The sequence below is a fragment of the Cinclus cinclus genome, chromosome 1, assembly GCF_963662255.1.
Source record: "Cinclus cinclus chromosome 1, bCinCin1.1, whole genome shotgun sequence".
In the NCBI taxonomy this organism is placed as follows: Eukaryota; Metazoa; Chordata; class Aves; order Passeriformes; family Cinclidae; genus Cinclus; species Cinclus cinclus.
In genome coordinates, this window is record NC_085046.1 from 64,474,367 (window position 1) to 64,492,527 (window position 18,161).

The following is an 18,161-nucleotide window of genomic DNA, read 5'->3' on the forward strand; positions in this document are numbered from 1 at the left end:
GATAGGTATGACCACAAGTGCTTCTAGGAACCTGAGATTTCCATGGAGAAAAGTCGCAACAGGTCAGACTTCCAGGACATGCAGGAAACCGGGACCTACTGCATCTGAAGGGAGAAAAGCAGAGAGATGGGGTTTGGCATCTTGGGAAGTTAGGAGAGGAAAAGTGAAACAGCCTTGATATATTGGTGCACCCCAGGGAAAGAGGCTGTTTATTATGCTGCTCCTTACCTGGGATTTATCCACATCTTCCCTTCTTTCTGCCTGACTCTCAGACTCACTCCATTATTGCACATGCTGCCCACATTTTGTACTAAACCAGCCCAGCCTAAATGCAGCATAACTCCCCTGGATGCCTGTGGGAGAGTTTCAAAATCCCACCAAACCACTCACTGCAATTATACATCCTTCCAGGAATAGGAAGTGAACTCTGGGGTATTTCCAAGGGCAGCCACGTCCTTCTGCTGGTATGTTGCTGTGCGTGCAGGTTACCAAATTCCATGATGCCAGCTGTGGCCTCTGAATTATTCCAAGACTTTTTACCATTGCTTTTGGGTTTGTTGTTTTGTTTTGGTTTTGTGTTGTTTTTGTTTGTTTGTTTTAATAAACATGCTGAGTGTAGCATGCTGGCAGCCATCAATATTCAGATCAAATGCCACTGTGTGGTGTGACGCCTGGGGGATAAAGAGAAACAAGAGATGACATTGGGTGCTGCTAAAACTTGTTATCTACTGCTTAGCTCTACTGTAAGTCTGATGGCAGAGAACTGAATCAAGGCAGGTTTGTCTGCCTTGACTGAAAGGCTTAACTGCAGGATTCTAAAGCCTTGTGACTGTGCATATTTTGGGAGTTTAATGCAGAGAAGAGCAGAATTTGCACCCACGTGAACTGCTTTGAATCTAGGCTTAGGGCATTTTCTGTCAGAAAAGAGTTGATATTTCCTTCTCCTAAATTGTCATGAAAATGACTCACAACTTAATTCTGGACCATTTTCTGTGCCAGATGAACAGCACAGCAATTCTTTGTTCAGATATCTGAAATAATAAGCAAAATGAAGGAATGAGAACATCAAATTTCATTGCTTAAATCACAGAGAATCTCCTTCCCTCAGTTGGTATCTGAAATGTCTGCATTTTTTCAACTGTGATATCAGTAAAAGAAAATGTGAGGATCTTTCCTTTTGAGATGAGCATGATTTCATTGCAAGTGCTTGATGCATATTTCTGACATGCCTTTGAGCCTTGCCCAATCACAAAGTTCACTACATTGGAAACTATTTCTCTGTGCAATCAAACCTGGTCAAGTCTAACATCTGAGGGTAAAGGCTCTTACCTGGATTTGTAAAATGATTTGCAAATGTGATTAAAACTAGCCTAACTTTTCATGGCAAATTATAAATATGATGCATCTGACAGGCATATTAACCTGAGCACTGCCAGTGATTGCATTGCTGTATTCAACACCCTTCTTTGCCTTTTGTTAGAACAATAGGAGCACAGTCACACATGTGACAGTGTCCCACATAGGGTATATGTGGGACACAGCCCAATGTGTACTGCATTTGATTTGTGATTCCATACTGTCCTTAATAAAGCTGCCCTACTTTCCTTGTTGCTATGATTTTCTAATATTAGAAGTGCTGAGTGCTATCACAGAGCCTTATTAATATTTAAAAAAAAATATTCCCCTGTTACTGGGAGATCCTCATTCATCCACTTTTGGTCATTTGTCCTATGCTGAAAGGTGGTGCATTAGAAGCATTAGAAGATGTACACAGCTGGAACATTATCTTGAGTGAGACAAGGCACAACTGGAAGTTCCCTGCCATATCCTTCACTCAGATGAGAAATTATGAAGTCCTTTCATGAGGATTTGTTTAATAAACCACAGTTGCTGCACCAGTTTCTAAAACACTAAGTATTCATTATATTCCTAATGATTAATGCCTGAAGCCTGCCGATGATACATATCGTTATCTGGGGTATTAAAATACTTTTGAAGAAACATTCTTCTCTTAAATTAAGTTCCTTTGAAGGATGTATCTTAATTTCAAGATGAAGATTAAGCCTTGCTTAAATATTAACAGGGAATTCTGGTGTGGAAATTTTATCTGTTTATCTTGAGTTGGGAGTCAGTCTCCAGCAGTTATGATTTCAAAGACCATCTCAAAAGTATATCCTCATTAAAATTGGCTCCTGGTTGCCTGCCTCAGTTTTCAGATTTCATAAGAGTCACTCTCTCCTATTCATTTTGATGGTGATGATTCAGGCCTAGATACCAGAAATCAATTTACTGTGTTTGTTTGGGCACTCGAGGGCAGGACTATTCTGAATGATGGCAGACACAAGGCAAGGCAGAAAGAGGAAGAGGAAGCAATTAAATCTGATTTCAATGAGGAAGTCTCCAGCTTCGAAAAAGCCAAGAAATACCTTTGGCTCTTAGGAGGGAGAGAATAAAAAAAATCTGATGGTTTCTTTGTTTTCAGGAAACTGGTGCTCCAAGTTTCTGATCCCCTGAAACATTTGACAGCATACTCTCCTCACTCCATTGTGGATGGGGACCCCAGGGACCTCTGCCAGGAATGGACAGGCTTTCCTTCTCTGACCAGCACACATTGCTGCTTTCCTGAGAATGACAACACTCTACTCCCTCACTGCAGACATTGCAAAGCTTCAATATTTGCCTAGATTGAAGAAAGAACCTCCAGAAATAACAAAAAATAATGGATTTACTTTTGCAGATAAAGAACAAATAGCAAAGATCCAGGAGCCTAGAAACTGGACCAGACTAAATTTACCCTTTGCGTAATTAAACAAGACATGATTGACCATTATTGATTTAATGAAGCAAGGTCACAGAGCAGGTAATGCAGGCCAGACTTCAACACAATAACATCAGTATTGGCAAATCTAAGGCCTGAGATTTAACAGTTTTAAAGTCTTAAAGAGCAAGATTTTAAGGGAAGAGTAGCTGTGAAGAAGCACACCAATATCTGAAAATGTCTGAAAGCAAACTGCACTAAACTTGCTTGTGGTACAGTGCTAGCGTGAACCTAGTTTTCTTTATTTTATTTTCTCAGTGCATAAAAAAATAAAGACTCATCAACGTGCATTTTTTTCAGATTAAAATCCACAATCCACAGCTCTGATTCCTTGTGCCATAAATTCAAAATTGAAATGCAAGAAAACGAGGAAGGCTGCCTAGGATCATAGGATCGTACTTTAGGCAGGCAGGCAGCTCAGCTCAATGCAGCAAATACCACTGCCTCAGTACATTTTCCTTCCTAGTAGGGAAAGAGAAGGCTGGCATTTCATTGTGTCCAGGAAGCTAACAAATCCAGACCTTCAGAGAGATTATAGGAAAAGTGCAAGTTTCAGTACTGAATATCATTCAAATACATATATGTAAATACCAGCAGCAGGACACAAGCCTTCATTAGATGAGAGCACTCTCCAGAGGCAATTAGCTGTGTTCATCTGTTTCTGAGAAAGAGATGTATCTGGGATTCAGTATTTTATATTATATATATATATTTTTATATATTCACACTTTCCAGTGTGCACAGGATATGGGCTTGTTTCAACAGGCAGACATACATTCCTTCCTACTCTGCCTGAATAACTGAGCTTCTGTTAAACAGCAGCAGGTTTTCCATTGTGAAATGGAACTGATTTGCAGCATCCTGGAAGGCTGTACAAGTCTGCAGTATATTTAGCATATATGACAATTAAAAATTATTCGTGCAACAAATACATTTTCCTTTAAAACCTGCTCCAAAGCTCTCTCTGTTAAGGTTTCTTGCAGGTCATGTTGAAATGCCAACTACTTGCTGAGACAGGACAATTGAGGAGGGAGTTGACTAATTCCAGCATGGAGAAGTCTTGAGTTACACTTCCTGGCCACTTTTCTTGGAGTGCAAGGGCTCTTTCTCCTGGTGTGTAGGAAATCAAACAAGGCAGGCTGGCAAATGGCATGGCTGAACACAGATCTGCTCCTCAAACTGAGGAGTAAGAAAGAAATGCACAGGCAGTGGAAGCAGTGACAGGCGACCTGGTGGAAGAGTACAGGGATATGGTTTGAATGTGTAGGGATGGGGTCAGGAAGGCCAAGGCAAAACTGGAACAGGACTTAGCAAGGGATGTGAAGAACAACAAGAAGGGATTCAGTAGGTACTTAAGTCAAAAAATAAATGCTGAGAAGAGTGTACCCCCTTAGAAACAAGAGGGGTGAACTGGTGGAAACTGTTATGGAAAATGAATTAACGAATTCTTTACCTCAGCTTTCACTGGGAGTTAGGCTTCCTGCTTCTCTCAAGTCCCTGATCCTCTAGGTGGGTTTGGGGGAAGTGGACTCCCTTCCACTATAAGCAAAGAGCAGATTCAGGATCACTTGATGAAGCTGAATAATCACAAGTCTATGGGATTGGATGGAATGCATACCAGAGTCCTAAGGGAACTGACTGCTGTCACTCTCCATCACATCTGAAAGGTCACAGCAGTCAGATGAAGTTCCTGATAACTGGATAAAGGGAAGCATCTCTCCAATTTTTAAAAAGGTGAGAATGGAAGACCTAGGAAACAGCAGAGTGGTGACCCTCACCCCTGTGCATTGGAAGATCAAGGCTCCTGGAAGATATGCTAAGCTGTATGGTAGGGGTCCAGAGGGGGCCATAAAGATGATGAGAGGGCTGGGACACCTCTCCTGTGGAAGACAGGCTGAGACAGTTGGGATTGTTCAGCCTGGAGAAGAGAAGGCTTCAGTGAGACCTCTTTACAGCGTTCTGTTGCATAAAGGGGGTTCATAAAAATGAGGGAGAGGGACTTTTTGCATGAGCCAATAGTGACAGCAAAAGGAGCAATGATTTTAAATTTAAAGAGAGCAGGTTTAGATTAGGGATCAGGAAGAAATTCTTTACTGTTAGGGTGGTCAGGCCCTGGAACAGGTTGCCCAGGCAAGCTGTTGCTGCCCCATCCCTGAAGTCTGGGTTGGATGGGGCTTTGAGCAACCTGATCTAGTGGAAAGTGTCCCTGCCCATGGAAGGGATGTTTGAACTAGATTCCCTTTAAGGTGCCTTCCAACTCAAACTATTTTGTGATTCCACTACTTCATGATAAAAGGGGGCTTTCTGAGAAACGGAACCCTTTCAAATCCCACCCTGAACGGCCATGCTTAGATGTCTAGAAATCACAACACATGCTCGCTTTCATCCACTCCTGCATGAGTTACAAAGTGATGATTCTCCACTATTTTCCTCCCAAAGTAACATCTCAGATGCCCTGCAAGCAATGTACAATGCAATATTGCTAAAATAATAACAATTTCAGCTGCATATTACAGCTATTTGCACAGCACTTAACAAGTGTGTTATGACACAAACTACTGCTTAGGCTCAAAACTGGTTTTTCAGAATTAAGAATTTCTATATGACTCATTCCCACTGTTGATTTTTTTTCCCCATTCAAGTACTAATATGACAATCCCCTTCTCCATGGATCTACATACATAGTTCAACAACCATGGATTTGCTAAGGTGGCTTAGGAAGCTTTAGCTACTGCTGCCCAGTCCATGGAATTTGTCCAGGGTCTCTGGAGGCCTGGAAGAAGCCCAGGCAGGGCAGTAAACAGACCAGGCACATGAAGTTAAATATCTTGTGGGCAGGAATCATGCCTCCTCTGCAGGCCCAGTAACTGGTGCTGTGCTCTGGGTCTGTCTCAGGAGTGGCTGATTTGCTGAAGGCATGTCAGGGATTTCATAAGCAGGTACGAAGCTTGCAACACATCTGATGATTCAGTGCTTGCACGTTTGCTGGCTCCTGCATCTGCCCATGTCTCTGTCAGGAAGGAATGACTGATGTGAGCTTTAAGCATATATTACACCATCATGGGTCCTGGCTGTACCCATGTAGCCATGTGTCTATTCCCTGCTTTCATCAGGTGATCCCACGTGCACCTCTGCTAATAGGTTCTCTACCTGTTTCCTTATGTTATTGAACTGTGATCAATAGGAGCTTAGGAAATCCAGCCAGAACTGTAAGTGTATACCAGCTGAGTGTCCCATTTTGGATGCCTAATTGTCCTCAACCACCAAAAAAACCCGAGAGAGAAAAACAGAGAACACTGCACTCATTTTCACTGAACCTTAGTTTTTCCACATGTAAAGTGAGAATACACGCACTTGTCTTCATAGGATATCACAAGTTATCAAAGAGTGGAAATTGTGCTTGCTTAGATCATCCTCTGTGCCTTAGTGAACAGAGCAGCAAATCATTCACAACCATCTTGTTAGTGATGTGGTTCTCCAAGCTTTGGTAGCTTTCCCACAGCCCAACGACTCTTGGCACACATGTCTTCTAAAGAAAGGCTCTGCAAAGTGGGAAGGAATAAATGTAAAAATCATACTGAACAGGCTCAGAGATGCCAGGCATAGTCACAATTCTCACTGGTCAGAACAGAAGAGGGCTGAATGCATGATGAACCATTTGTTAGCAATGTGGTCTACTCCAGTTTGCTCTGTTGCACATTGGATCATATTTAATACTACAAATGTTAAAGCAATTTCTGCCTTCAGAACTCAGAGCGACAACTTCTGTGGATTGTCTCAGTGGAAATGCATTCAAAGAGACACTAAAACAAACTTGCTCTTCACAAGAACAAATTCCTGTCAGCTTGGGAAACTGCCAGTTATGTGGCATTAGATGCAGAAAAGGACTCTAGCAACTCATCTCAGGCATCCTTTCTCATGCTGCACATTAAAGCTGTGGATGAGTCAGTACAACTGACTAGGAGAACAAGGCAGGTTTGAATCACCACTTTTTCCCCATGTCTGAAGGAATACTATTTCCATGCAAATAATTTCAACCTCCGAGTCATAAAAGAAGCCCAGTAGTGGTGATCACTAACCTCATACCCCAGAAGGAATTGACTGGTTAATGAAAATTCAGTAGTTTCATGTTTAAAGACACTGATCTATATAAAAGGAAATGAGATAATTAATCTTAAAATCTTGGAAATTGAGAAGTATCTGGAGATAAAGCAAGGTCCATTTCAGGGTTTCTCTGAAACCATGTCTTATTCAGCTCTTTCCCTTTTTGTTCAGATGGATGTATGAGAGGTTTGAGAAACACTGCTGAGGAGTCTGACTGGATAAATGTTTAAAAATCTGAAAAAGAACAGATCTTTAAGTACAGAAAAGTAAAAAGGAAGCAGTGTGGGTTTCTGGTACTCCATCGGGTGGATTTTATCTTTTTGTCTTGAGTTGAGCAGGCTCTGGAACTGAAAGCTCTGCAATATGTGAGAAGATGCCTTCACATATTTGGAAAGTATATATTCATTGACTAAGTCAGTAACTAGGAGAATGTTTGTTGACTAAGTGCTATCTGTATGTGTGAGACCACCAACTACCTGCACTTTACTTATGCTAACAGATAATACTTATTTAATGCTTGATTATACCTTTTAGTTATCCTCTTACATCTAATACTTTCAACCTAAACCTACCTTAAAAATAATAAAACTAAATACAAAAGCTAAATAAATAAAGCATTTTTTAGGTAGTCAAGACAGTTTTGAATTTTTGCAAACAACTGTATCAGAATTCTGAAGTGCTATTGAGCTGGGATTTCTCACAAAAAGTTGGTAATACATCTGTTACAGCCAATGTACAGTATAATGACCTGGAGCCACAAAACTCAGCTGAAATAAGTAAAATGAATAGAATTGCAACTATCATGTTTTACTAGTTTCCTGCAGGACTCATTACAGAACTTAGAAAATAGATGTATGAGACTTTCATGGTTTTGTTTGTTTTTCTAAGTGAAACTTTATTCTAATAAGTTATTTCTGCTTTCAGAACAGAAAATCAAGAATGAACAAAATCACTGTCTCTGTGTCAGAAATGTCTGGTTGTGTGTTTTCATTGAAGGAAGCTCCAGCAACCTTAAGAACAAAATGCTGGCACTCTTGACAAGATTGACATCCATGGAAGTGTAAAGGTATGATATACAGAGCATGAGAGGCCTTGTAGTTCAATACAATCAGTCCAGGTAGCCGTGGTCCTGATCAGGCAGAACGTTCAATGTGAGGCACTTTGCTGCTGTCTTAATCTCTTCTGTTTTTATAAAAAACAAAACAAAACAAAACACCCCCCCTCCAAAAAAAAAAAAAAAAAACAAACCAAACAAACAAAAAGAAAAAAACAACAAACTTGTCCAGATTTCTGATTTCAAATCAGAAGTAACTGGCAGCATCAGTGATGTGGATTTGAACAGAGATTCTGCTTTCACTCACGTTTGCGGTTGCCTACAGCACAGAGAGAACATGGTCTGTATCCTGAAAGGCCAATTGTCCTTCACTGCCTTCCTTCAGCCCTTCTGGGTGCTCATGAGGACAGGCAGGCGTGGCAATATGTGGCCCTATTTCACACAATTAATTGAGAAGATTTGACCCTGTTCCAATACAGTCTGCAGTATTTCCCCAAATGTCCCTGCAGAAAATGAGGGGAAACACGGGGCTGCTGCAGATGTGATAATTCAGGATGACTTGGCTGCTGGAGTGCTGAGGGCTAGGTGCCATCTGCATCTGCACAGTTTAACTCTGCAAAGTTATGTTAACCTAAATGGAGAAAAGAAATTAAAAAGTAAAGCAAGGAAAACTTCTTTCTAGGGAGACAGTGTGTGGGTGAGGATCCATAGTGACACAGAGTCCCCAGGCAGGTGCAAAGGAGAGCTACCTTATTGCAAAAAACAGGCCTTTTTAATGAGTCAGGCCTTTATCAGTTACATACTTTTAAATAATGACAAACATAATTCCACCAACCACCACACACCACGATGTGAACACGCAGTGATTATATAACTTGTTTTTCTACCCCTAATTCAGCTGAGTCTCTTTCCCACACTCCTTTTCTGCTTAGCTGAAGTAACAGGCCAGAACCATGATTTTACAAGGCCTTCCTTTTGTTTTACTTATTGGTAACAGCAAACATAGCAGAATGTAATAATTTCATTGCCTAGTCCTCAATTCCCAGTTTGAATGCATTACTGAACATTTCCCAAAACAGGGACCTTACATAGAACTTCATAAAGTGGCTGGTGCCTACCAAAATAAAAGCTATATATTGACTAAATAGGCACATAGCATCTACTTCTCTTTAACCATCACATATTTAGCCTGTTCCTGTAACCTAGCTACTTTTCTGGGGTTTTTTTTATTATGCACAGTCAAGCAATTAAGACAGATATTCCAAATTCTCATCCTGGGAAGAACTCCTATCAGCAGGTTTGAATATCTGATGGAGAGCCCAAAAGCAATCTTCATATTTTAAAGTGTGGTTTTCTGACAAATAGATCTGGATTGTATTTCAGTTGTCAGAAGCCGAAGAGTATCCATCTCCTTCACTTCAGTGCTAATAGTGAATGGAAAGAAAAACATGTTTCACTTGCATCAAGCCTTTTAGTGTCTCTGCTTTTTGTAATAAGTGTTTGCTGTGAGATGGTGGCAGGGAAAAAAACCCCACCCACCTTTCTACAGAGTATGAGAGAAGAGTGCTGGCTTCCAAGCCTAGTTCTTCTGAACACTGGCGGATTATATTTCCAACATTAGCCATGGCACATTCCCAGGAGTCTCATACAGGAAAGATTTTAAAATTTATTTTGTCTTTTCTTACACTTTCCTTTTCCCTTTACTTTCTTCTTCTTCTCCTTCCTTCCTTCCTTCCTTCCTTCCTTCCTTCCTTGAAGCAGGATGTTTTGTAGTTTCTCTTTTAAAGAGTCAGACAGGCAGCAACGTATCAGTGTGGCACTCACAAGAGCTGCTCTGCTGTCACACTGGCTGATGTGTGCATAGAGCAGGACAGAGATTCACCTGTGTGGGAACGAGGTCTGCACAGATCTGTGTGAGGCCAATGGGCACCACAGTCCTCACCTGCTCCCAGGCCCACCTGGCAGCCTCCAGGTTGGCAGAAGAGGGGCTCTGGAGGCCCAGCATTCAGCCCAGATGGAGCAAGGGTGGGATAAGCAGGAGCTGGCACAGGGCACTGCCAGTGGTGCTGGAAAGTTTTCTCTTCTGGAAAGGGAGTTTTTATAAAGGCGTGTAGTCATAGGACAGGGGGTGATGGTTTTAAATTGAGAGAAGGTGGGTTTAAATTTGACATTAGGAAGAAATTCTGCATTATGAGAGTGGTAAGGCACTGGAGCAGGTTGCCTGGAGAAGTTGTGGCTGCCCCCTCTCTGGAGGTGTTCAAGGCTGGGTTGGATGGGGCTTTGAGCAGCCTGATGTAGTGTAAGGTGTCCCTGCCCATGGCAGGGGGGCTGGAACTAGATGCTCTTCAAGGTCCTTTCCAACCAAAGCCATTCTGTGATTTTATGATTCAATGATTCAAAGTGTTACAAGCTTTGTACCTGCTCATGAAATCCCTGACATGCCTTCAACAAACTCGGAATTACTAAGACAGACCCAGAGCACAGCACCAAATATTGGGCCTGCAGAGGAGGCACGATTCCTGCCCACAAGAAATTTAACTTTATGTGCCTGCTCTGTTTACTGCCCTGCCTGGGCTTCTTCCAGGCCTCCAGAGACCCTGGACAAATGCTGTGGACTGGGCAACAATAGCTAAAGCTTTCTAAGCCGCCTTAGCAAATCCATGGTTGTTGAACTATGTAAGTAGACCCATGAAGAAGGGGATTGTCATATTGACGCTTTGCTGGGAAAAAAAAAAAAAAAAAAGGGAGAAGCGAAGTCCCGGTAAAGCTGAAGAGTCTTGATATTTCTAAAGGGAGTGAATGAACAACAATCCAGTGTGGGATGTGTGGTGGAGATATAGGCTGGACATCCCGGACAAGTGGATGTGGCAGGAAGCACAGGTGGTGGAGTTGGAATCCGACCCCGTACCCGTCACTTTTCGGGATTCAGGGCGACTCCACTCGTGCTCTGGGACATCTCCGTTCCGGAGGACCGTACCAGGAGGAGACGGACGGCAGAGCGATGGACATGATCACCTCACACCAGATCAGCTGCTCTGCCTCTCAGCTCTCCTGCGCCTCACTGGGGCGTGTCTCCGACGACCCCCATCACTACGACCCCTCAGGGGCTCTCTCGTGGGGGAAGAGGCGGGGGAAGGAAAGAAGTTTCCGGAGATGTCCCGATACCGATCCGCCGGGCGGACGGCAAACCCTGGCGGTGCCGCGGAGCGCACCTGTGGGCGATATCCGCACCGCGCCCCCGCAGCCCGCACCGTGCCGTGACCCCGCATCCCGGGCTGGACGCTCCCAGGGCGCGCCCGGCGGCGCCGGTGCCGGCGGCGGGGCGGTGCCGGGGCGGGCGGCCGCCAATGGTGCGGCGGGGGCGGTGCGGGCGGTGCAGGAACACCCGGGAGGTGACAGCGACGCGCCGCCCTCCCGGCGGCGAGCGGGCGCCGCCGAACATGGCAGAGGAGCGGCGCTGAGTCCGCGCCGCCGCCCGGAGAAGGGCGGTCGCCCCTGCGCGCCCCGCGTCCGCCGAAGGGAGCGCGGCGCCGGCGCCTCCGCGGGGCTGTGTGTGATGGTGGGGGCATGGCGGGGCAGCCGGCGGCCGCGGTGCTGCTGAGGCGGGGGGCGGCAGGTCCCGGCCCCGGCGGCGGCAGCAGCAGCAGAAGCAGCAGCGGTATCGAGCTGTCTCCCTCTCCCCGCTGAGAGAAGGAGGGAGCGCCTCGCCTCGCCGTGCCAGCCGCCGCCATGCTGCCCGGGGTGGGGGTGTTCGGCACCGGGCTGACGGCGCGGGTGATCGTGCCGCTGCTGAAGGCGGAGGGCTTCGCCGTGAAGGCGCTGTGGGGCCGCACGCCCGAGGAGGCGGAGGAGCTGGCCAAGGAGATGAGCGTCCCTTTCTACACCAGCCGCATCGACGAGGTGCTGCTGCACCAGGACGTCGACCTGGTCTGCGTCAACCTGCCGCCGCCGCTCACCCGGCAGGTCGCCGTCAAGACCCTGGGTGAGTGCGGGCGGCCGGCCGGGGGGGCGGCCCCGCCTCGGGCTCGGTATTCGCGGTCCCCTCGGGCTGAATGGAATTGGAGCTCCCCAGCTCAGCGCGGAGTTTTCCCTTCGCTTTACTCTTCAGCCCTCTTCCCCGTTCCCCGTGTCTCCGGAGAGGGTCTGGCCGAGCCGCGGGTGCAGGCCGAGGACCGATGGGGCGCGGGGGATGGCGCTGCGGCAGCTCGGCGTGACATCCCGTATCCCCGAACCCCCCCGGCGTGCTCCCTCGGCACCGGGGACCCGCCCCTCCGGGATGCTCGGGCAAGCCTGGGCAGGGCCGGGCCTGACACCCGAGGGTGCGGGAGGAGAGAGCAGGTGTCGTCCGTGTCGTGGTAAAAAGGAGAAAGTCGCGGTAAAAGGGAGGAAATAATCATACCGCCCGCCAGTTCCTATCGGCGGCTGGCGGGGGAGTGGGGATTCGAACATCGTGCCCGCCATGGGGCACCCGCGCTACTCGAGGGGTGCGGGTGTCCGCCCTGCCCCCGGGACCCCAGCTGCGAGCTGGAGAGGGAGGCAGGAAGCGGTGACAGCGAAGGAAACGCTCTTACAGCCGAGGCTCAGCGAAGCTCACGTACAAAGGGAAGGAGGGACTGAGAAAGTAGGCATGCACTGTGGTAACCTGCTCTGCTCTGGATACAGGCGTGCAAAAGCGGGCCGCATCTCGCTTTCTCCTGGGTGAGCAGAAGTCTAGGCTTTACTCTTCCATCTTCGGGATCTCTGGTCCTCGGGCACTGACTTTCTGATGGACTTTAGTGGGAGCACCCTCTACAGTAAAGTAGTCTTCATTTGTCCCCGCAGTTATAGGTGACGAAAGGTGAAAACGAGAGGGAAAAGCTGTGAGGTGTCGTCGCAGAGAGCGTGGAGGTTTATGAGCCGGGGTGGCTGGTTCGGCTGCTGGGGCTGCGGCTAAGGAGGCTGATTGCTATCGCTCTCGGCCTCGTAAATGTGTGTAGTGTGTCCTAGTGTTAAAAATTGCTACCAGCATACTCATTAGAATTAGTCACCATTCAAATGCTGCTAATATCGTAGCCAGCTAGTGTTTTCAACGTTTAAAATCATGCAATTAAGGAAATTAAGTCAGTACCTAAAGAAAAAAATCCTGCCTCGAGTACATTGTAGGCATTTGTCTGGAATCTTTGCTCAGAGTTACTTTCTGTACTCAGAAATGCTTGTTCTTTGAGTCAGAACATTTGCTTTTCTTTTATAATGCACTTGACTTTTTCCTGAAGATGCTACACTCCCACCAGTAGCCTGACTTGCTTGCCAGAATGATGTGTGAATGAATTAGTAATGTAGAAGTACATGTCCCACAAAACACTTAGAAAGGACTGTATAAGGTAACAGGGTTCCACGTTTGACACACATTAATTTGGTGACAATTGTGTTAGTTTTCCTGTGAGCCTCTCTTCCTGCAGGTGTTGCTCATGGAAGCCTGGCTTGCCTTGTACTCTTAGAGGTAGAGTCCCATGAGGTTTCAGGCAGACATGGCATCTGTTAGAAGAACAACATTTCTGAAATAACGAAGAAACACAATTGGTGGGCTTTTTCTCAGAGGCCAGACACATGTCTAGCGTAGTAAAGTAATAATGTTTTGTCCTTGTCTGAATATTTGCAGATTGAAGAAGAAAAACAAGTCTCTTCTCAAACATGAGCTGAATTTATGAATGGCTCTATGAATTGATGTAGCTGAGATATTAATGGTATGCTGATGCAATCTGCTAGCAACAGACCAGAGCAGGAAAAAGGTGTTTTCTCCCCATTTATCAGAATAGCACCATTCTTGGTTCTCTTTTATCTCTAGTTAAAGCGTTTCCTCCCTTTCCCCAGCAGTCCTTGGAGGGGAAACAAAATTGTAGTATGTTGTAGGGGTAACAAAGTTTGTGTAAAAATACATGGAATGGTCATTAAACAGGAACTACCTGAACAGGTTACAAGATGATAATGTGCAACACCTGAAAATTTTTTATAGTGTTTTACTTAAAGTGTTATTACAGAATTATATCTTGAGCTATAAATAACTCTTCTCTCAATTACTGCAGAGGTAATTTTTTTTTTTTTTTAATACAGACCCTGGGTCTATAATAATGAAAGTTCTTGCACATTCTTATAGATGCAGACAGGGAGCTAGAGTAGCAGTTCCCAAACTGCTGAGAGGAATATCTCTCTGCTGGCAGCTCTGTCTCCTAGTCCCGTGTGCTCTTCATGGCTTGGGAACTGCTGTGCTCCAGAGTGATTATTTTGCTTCAATCAATTAATTTTCTGGTTTATGGGAGAGACTTCAGTTCAAGTGGGAGGTTTAGATGTCTCTGGTAAGAAAGGGCTATGTTGTATAGATGGAGAAAAGCAAATTATGAAAATACATTCCTTACTCTTGAAATTTTGCACGAAAAATAATTATGTAGCAGCTACTGATAGGACATAGATGGGCATACCAGAGGTTTTAAATATGGAGATTTTAGGAGGTCTAAACATGATGTCCTGCATTGCAGTTGAAGAGGTTGAGAAACCCTGAGTTGCTTATTAATAACATTCATGTCTGGCTTCTCTATTACAGAATGCATATCTGGCCTGGAAAGAGAGAGGGACCAACTTTTCTTTGGTACCCATGTTTTATTTTAAATGGTCTTGTTTCCAAAAGCTGTGTTCTCATGTGGTGAAGTTTCATTATTAAAAAGTAAAAGCCCAAGGAAGCAGTAGGTAGCATTTCCATCACCCATCTGGAGCTGAGCTTACGCTGTGAATTTGCAGCACACTGAGTCCCTTCTGGCCTGTTTCTGATGCAGACTCCAGAAATGAAGGTGGGGTGAAACAGGTGTCCCCACAGCTGTGTTTAACTCTGGCCACTCGACAGGAAGGACTCAGTTGTTTTGTTTTCACTGATGCACATGACATGTAGATGTGTTGTTGCTTGAAATGTGTTTTTGGCACAGTTTGCCATCAACTGCTGTTGAAACAGAAATGTACGAATACATGCCCCAGCTGAGGAAGTCACTAAATTGTGGCTTCCTGGCAGCTGTTGAGGGGTGAAATAACGCTTCAAAATTGCCTTGTTAGCTTTTCCTCTTAACCTCTGTTGCCCATCTCCTTTAGAAACAGATTCCAGAGGTGCATCTGACTCTATGGTAGATTTCTTAGGAGTAGGATCAATGTTGGGCAAGTCTTTGGAACCACCTGAGAAATCAAGGGAGAATTTTTTTGGAAACCAGGGTGGTTTGAACAGAGACCAAAAGTATAAATAAAACCCATGGTGTTTTTTGTGAAATATGCTGATGGTGTCTGTCACTTGTGGATAAAAGGAATCAAATTCCTTGTTTGCTTCTACAAAATGGGCCTGACTGACCCTTTCCCGTTCTTGCCCCTCGTCTGTACTGTACTGTTCACTTAGGAGCTATTTTTATTCTTGGTTTGTATTCACTCCCTGGAGCATATTACAAAACTGATGTCCTGACTGACTTGCTGCTTGGTGGTCAAGAAAGATCAGTGGGTGAATATTAAGGTAAGCATTGAGAACAGTCCTGCTCTTGAATAGGGGTGGTTTCCCTTCTCTCTGAACTGAAGCATTTGGTGTGTTTGCTAGAAGTTGTCCTCTTTTCCCCTCCCTGCATGCTTCAGCAGTACAGTTGTATCCCAGGCCTGATCAGGCAGGGGAGATGTGTTTGTGTACGGAGATGAAATACGTCACCTGTTGAGTGCCTATTTGTGCCCAGCATCAGAAGAGCTGCTAGTACAGAGTATATGAGCCTCCACCTGGTTCAACACTGTTAGCATGTGGCTTTTCACAGTGTAATCCCTCCTCTGTCAACTGGATATGACATTCTTCAGATCCTGATCAAAACACTTGCTCTATGGGACTGAATAGCTGTCCACATCAGTGTGTGTTTCTGAGAAAAGACCTTGGTGACGTTTCATCTTGAAGGCACAGATGTTTCTACGTGCCTGGTCCTGTTGGTGTTTGCATCATACCAGCTTGGATAAAGAGAAGTTATTCCTGAGTTCCACATAAGTGTTTCTGGGGAGCAAATACATTGCTTTTGAGAAAACTCAAGTACCAGATGTTTAGCATGTCTCTGGAGATGTTATCCTTGATTCTATTTACAGTTGTTTTGCTTACTTGTTCATCCCAAGTTAAGGACAGGAACACTGAGCTGCATGTTGAATATTTACTGCACGTGTTTGCAGCCATGTCTACATAGTATTGGTTTTTAAAATATTTGTGTTGTAGTAGCACATGGTAGGAGTCCATTCTGCCTGGGGACTACACAGAGTCCAACTTTCCCAGCCCTCCAGAAGCTGCTCCTCTTAAGGAGCACTTAAATTTTTTTGCTGATTGGTAGCTCTTCCGTACTTGATTGTGGTCATGAGGGAGCATCTTTATTTAGAGAGGAACATAAATAGTACTGCTCAGATCCTTACCTTCCTATCCCTTCACAGGAAGCACTGGTACCACACAGGCATGCGGTATAGGCCTGCTGTCCAAAATGTGTTTGTGAGAACTCCTGGTTAAAACACTGACTGTGTTATTGCAGGATCTACCTCTGAGGTGCGAGGAACACCAAGCTGCAGTGAAGTAATTTACAGATCTGATGCATTCTTTATTTCTACGTTCTTCTGCACCCATGCAAATCAGGCGGAAGTTAAGGTTGTAGCAGTGGATAAAACTCACGCCAGAGTTTATAAAGCAATAGGATTCTTGGGGAAGAGATGCCCTATTAAAGGAAAACATTATCATGACTATTTATTAATAATAGCAATGTAATCTGTCCTGTAATACTGAGTTTAAATTTGACCTAACAGCAGTGACTTTCAGCATAACATGCTCCTGTTCTTGGAAGGCAGATGACTTTGCGGCATATTAAGTGTGAATTATGGTCATCTTACTGCAAAAGAAGTCAGATGAAGTGCTGTCTGTCTTTAATCAGTGGAGCTAGAAAAGGTTGAGATGCCTCTTTTATGTATTTATTTATTTATTTATTTATTTATTTATTTATTGGAAAGGCAGTCCAAAGAGCCTGCTGGCAATCGGCTGCATGTCATCTTTCTACTTGAGTGATGAAGGTATACCACAAAAAATGGCATCTAACTCTTCCATTGACCTTTTTTTCTCAGTGTGGCAGACCTTTAATGCCAGTATTATTCCTGTAACATTCCTACAGAGATGTTGGGCCTCTGAGACAGTTGAGGTAAAGACCAGTGTTCAGGTTTAAAAACAAAACCAAAAAAAAAAACAACAAACCAACCAAACAAAACAAACAGAAAACCCCTCACCTTTTGTTTCCTTTCTGACCTTCAAATCAAAGGCAGTGTTTTCATTTTTTCCCAATTGCTCTCTTCTGTGTGAAAGTAGCCACCAGTTCTGTTATTACACTGATAGGTGGGTTGGGAGCCTGGAATGGACCAGACTTGGAATACTGGGGTACTGAGCTCATGCTGTGATGACACAGCCAAATTTGCCCAGCCTAAAAACCAGCCAGCTGTGATGGAAGTGGCTGTTTTAAACAGTGTTAGATATGAAGATCTTGCTGTGATCCTGTGTCCAGTCAGGTCAGAGTGTGTTGCTGCATTTCTTCCCTGTTTAAACAGTGCTTGGCCTTGGGCATCCCAAAATGCTGTCTCCAGACCTGTGTGGGCAACTGAAGTGGGTTGGGCTGAATCTCCTCAGGATGGCTGCAGGTGTAGCCTTGGCCCACTCAGCAGGAGAAGGACAGATGCGGAAAGCAGCATCTCTCAAGCTTGGCAGGTTACTGTCCACTGACAAATTTTACTGTGCTCTGTAGGTGAGTTCGTTGAAACAAATGGCAGCCCAAGCCCCCAGCAGCCCTGCTTCTCCCTGTGATTTAAAGGGCAGAGTGTGCCAGAGCACAGACACCCTTCTTCCATCTGCTTGACTGCTGGGAGCTTGAACCTTTGGCATGGTAAAGAGAAGAAAATGAGAGAAGTGCTGACCTCTGTCAGTGTTTGATTTGATCTGTCACGCTTTGTTAGGCAGAGACTATAGTCAGGGGTGATACTTTGAAATAGAAATCTTACTTTTAATCTTTTAATATGTGTCAGGGCTGCTTTTTTTTTTTTTGGTAGATCTTTACGTAGGCAAGCCCTTATGAACCTTTATCATTTCAGTGTGCTTTGAACACTATTGTTGTGCTATTCTCTATTCTGCTCTTA

At 44.7% G+C, this 18,161-nt stretch overlaps 1 protein-coding gene across 2 annotated transcripts in view; it reads left to right on the forward strand.

Moving 5' to 3' along the window:
* The first annotated feature begins 11,465 nt into the window (after positions 1 to 11,465).
* Positions 11,466 to 18,161, forward strand: part of GFOD1 (Gfo/Idh/MocA-like oxidoreductase domain containing 1) — a 71,637-nt gene continuing 64,941 nt past the window's right edge. For both annotated transcript variants that reach the window (XM_062488849.1, XM_062488762.1), the window contains exon 1: positions 11,466 to 11,958. In XM_062488849.1, coding sequence (XP_062344833.1) covers positions 11,706 to 11,958 — 253 coding nt within the window. In that variant the 5' untranslated portion in view covers positions 11,466 to 11,705. The remainder of the gene's footprint in view (positions 11,959 to 18,161) is intronic.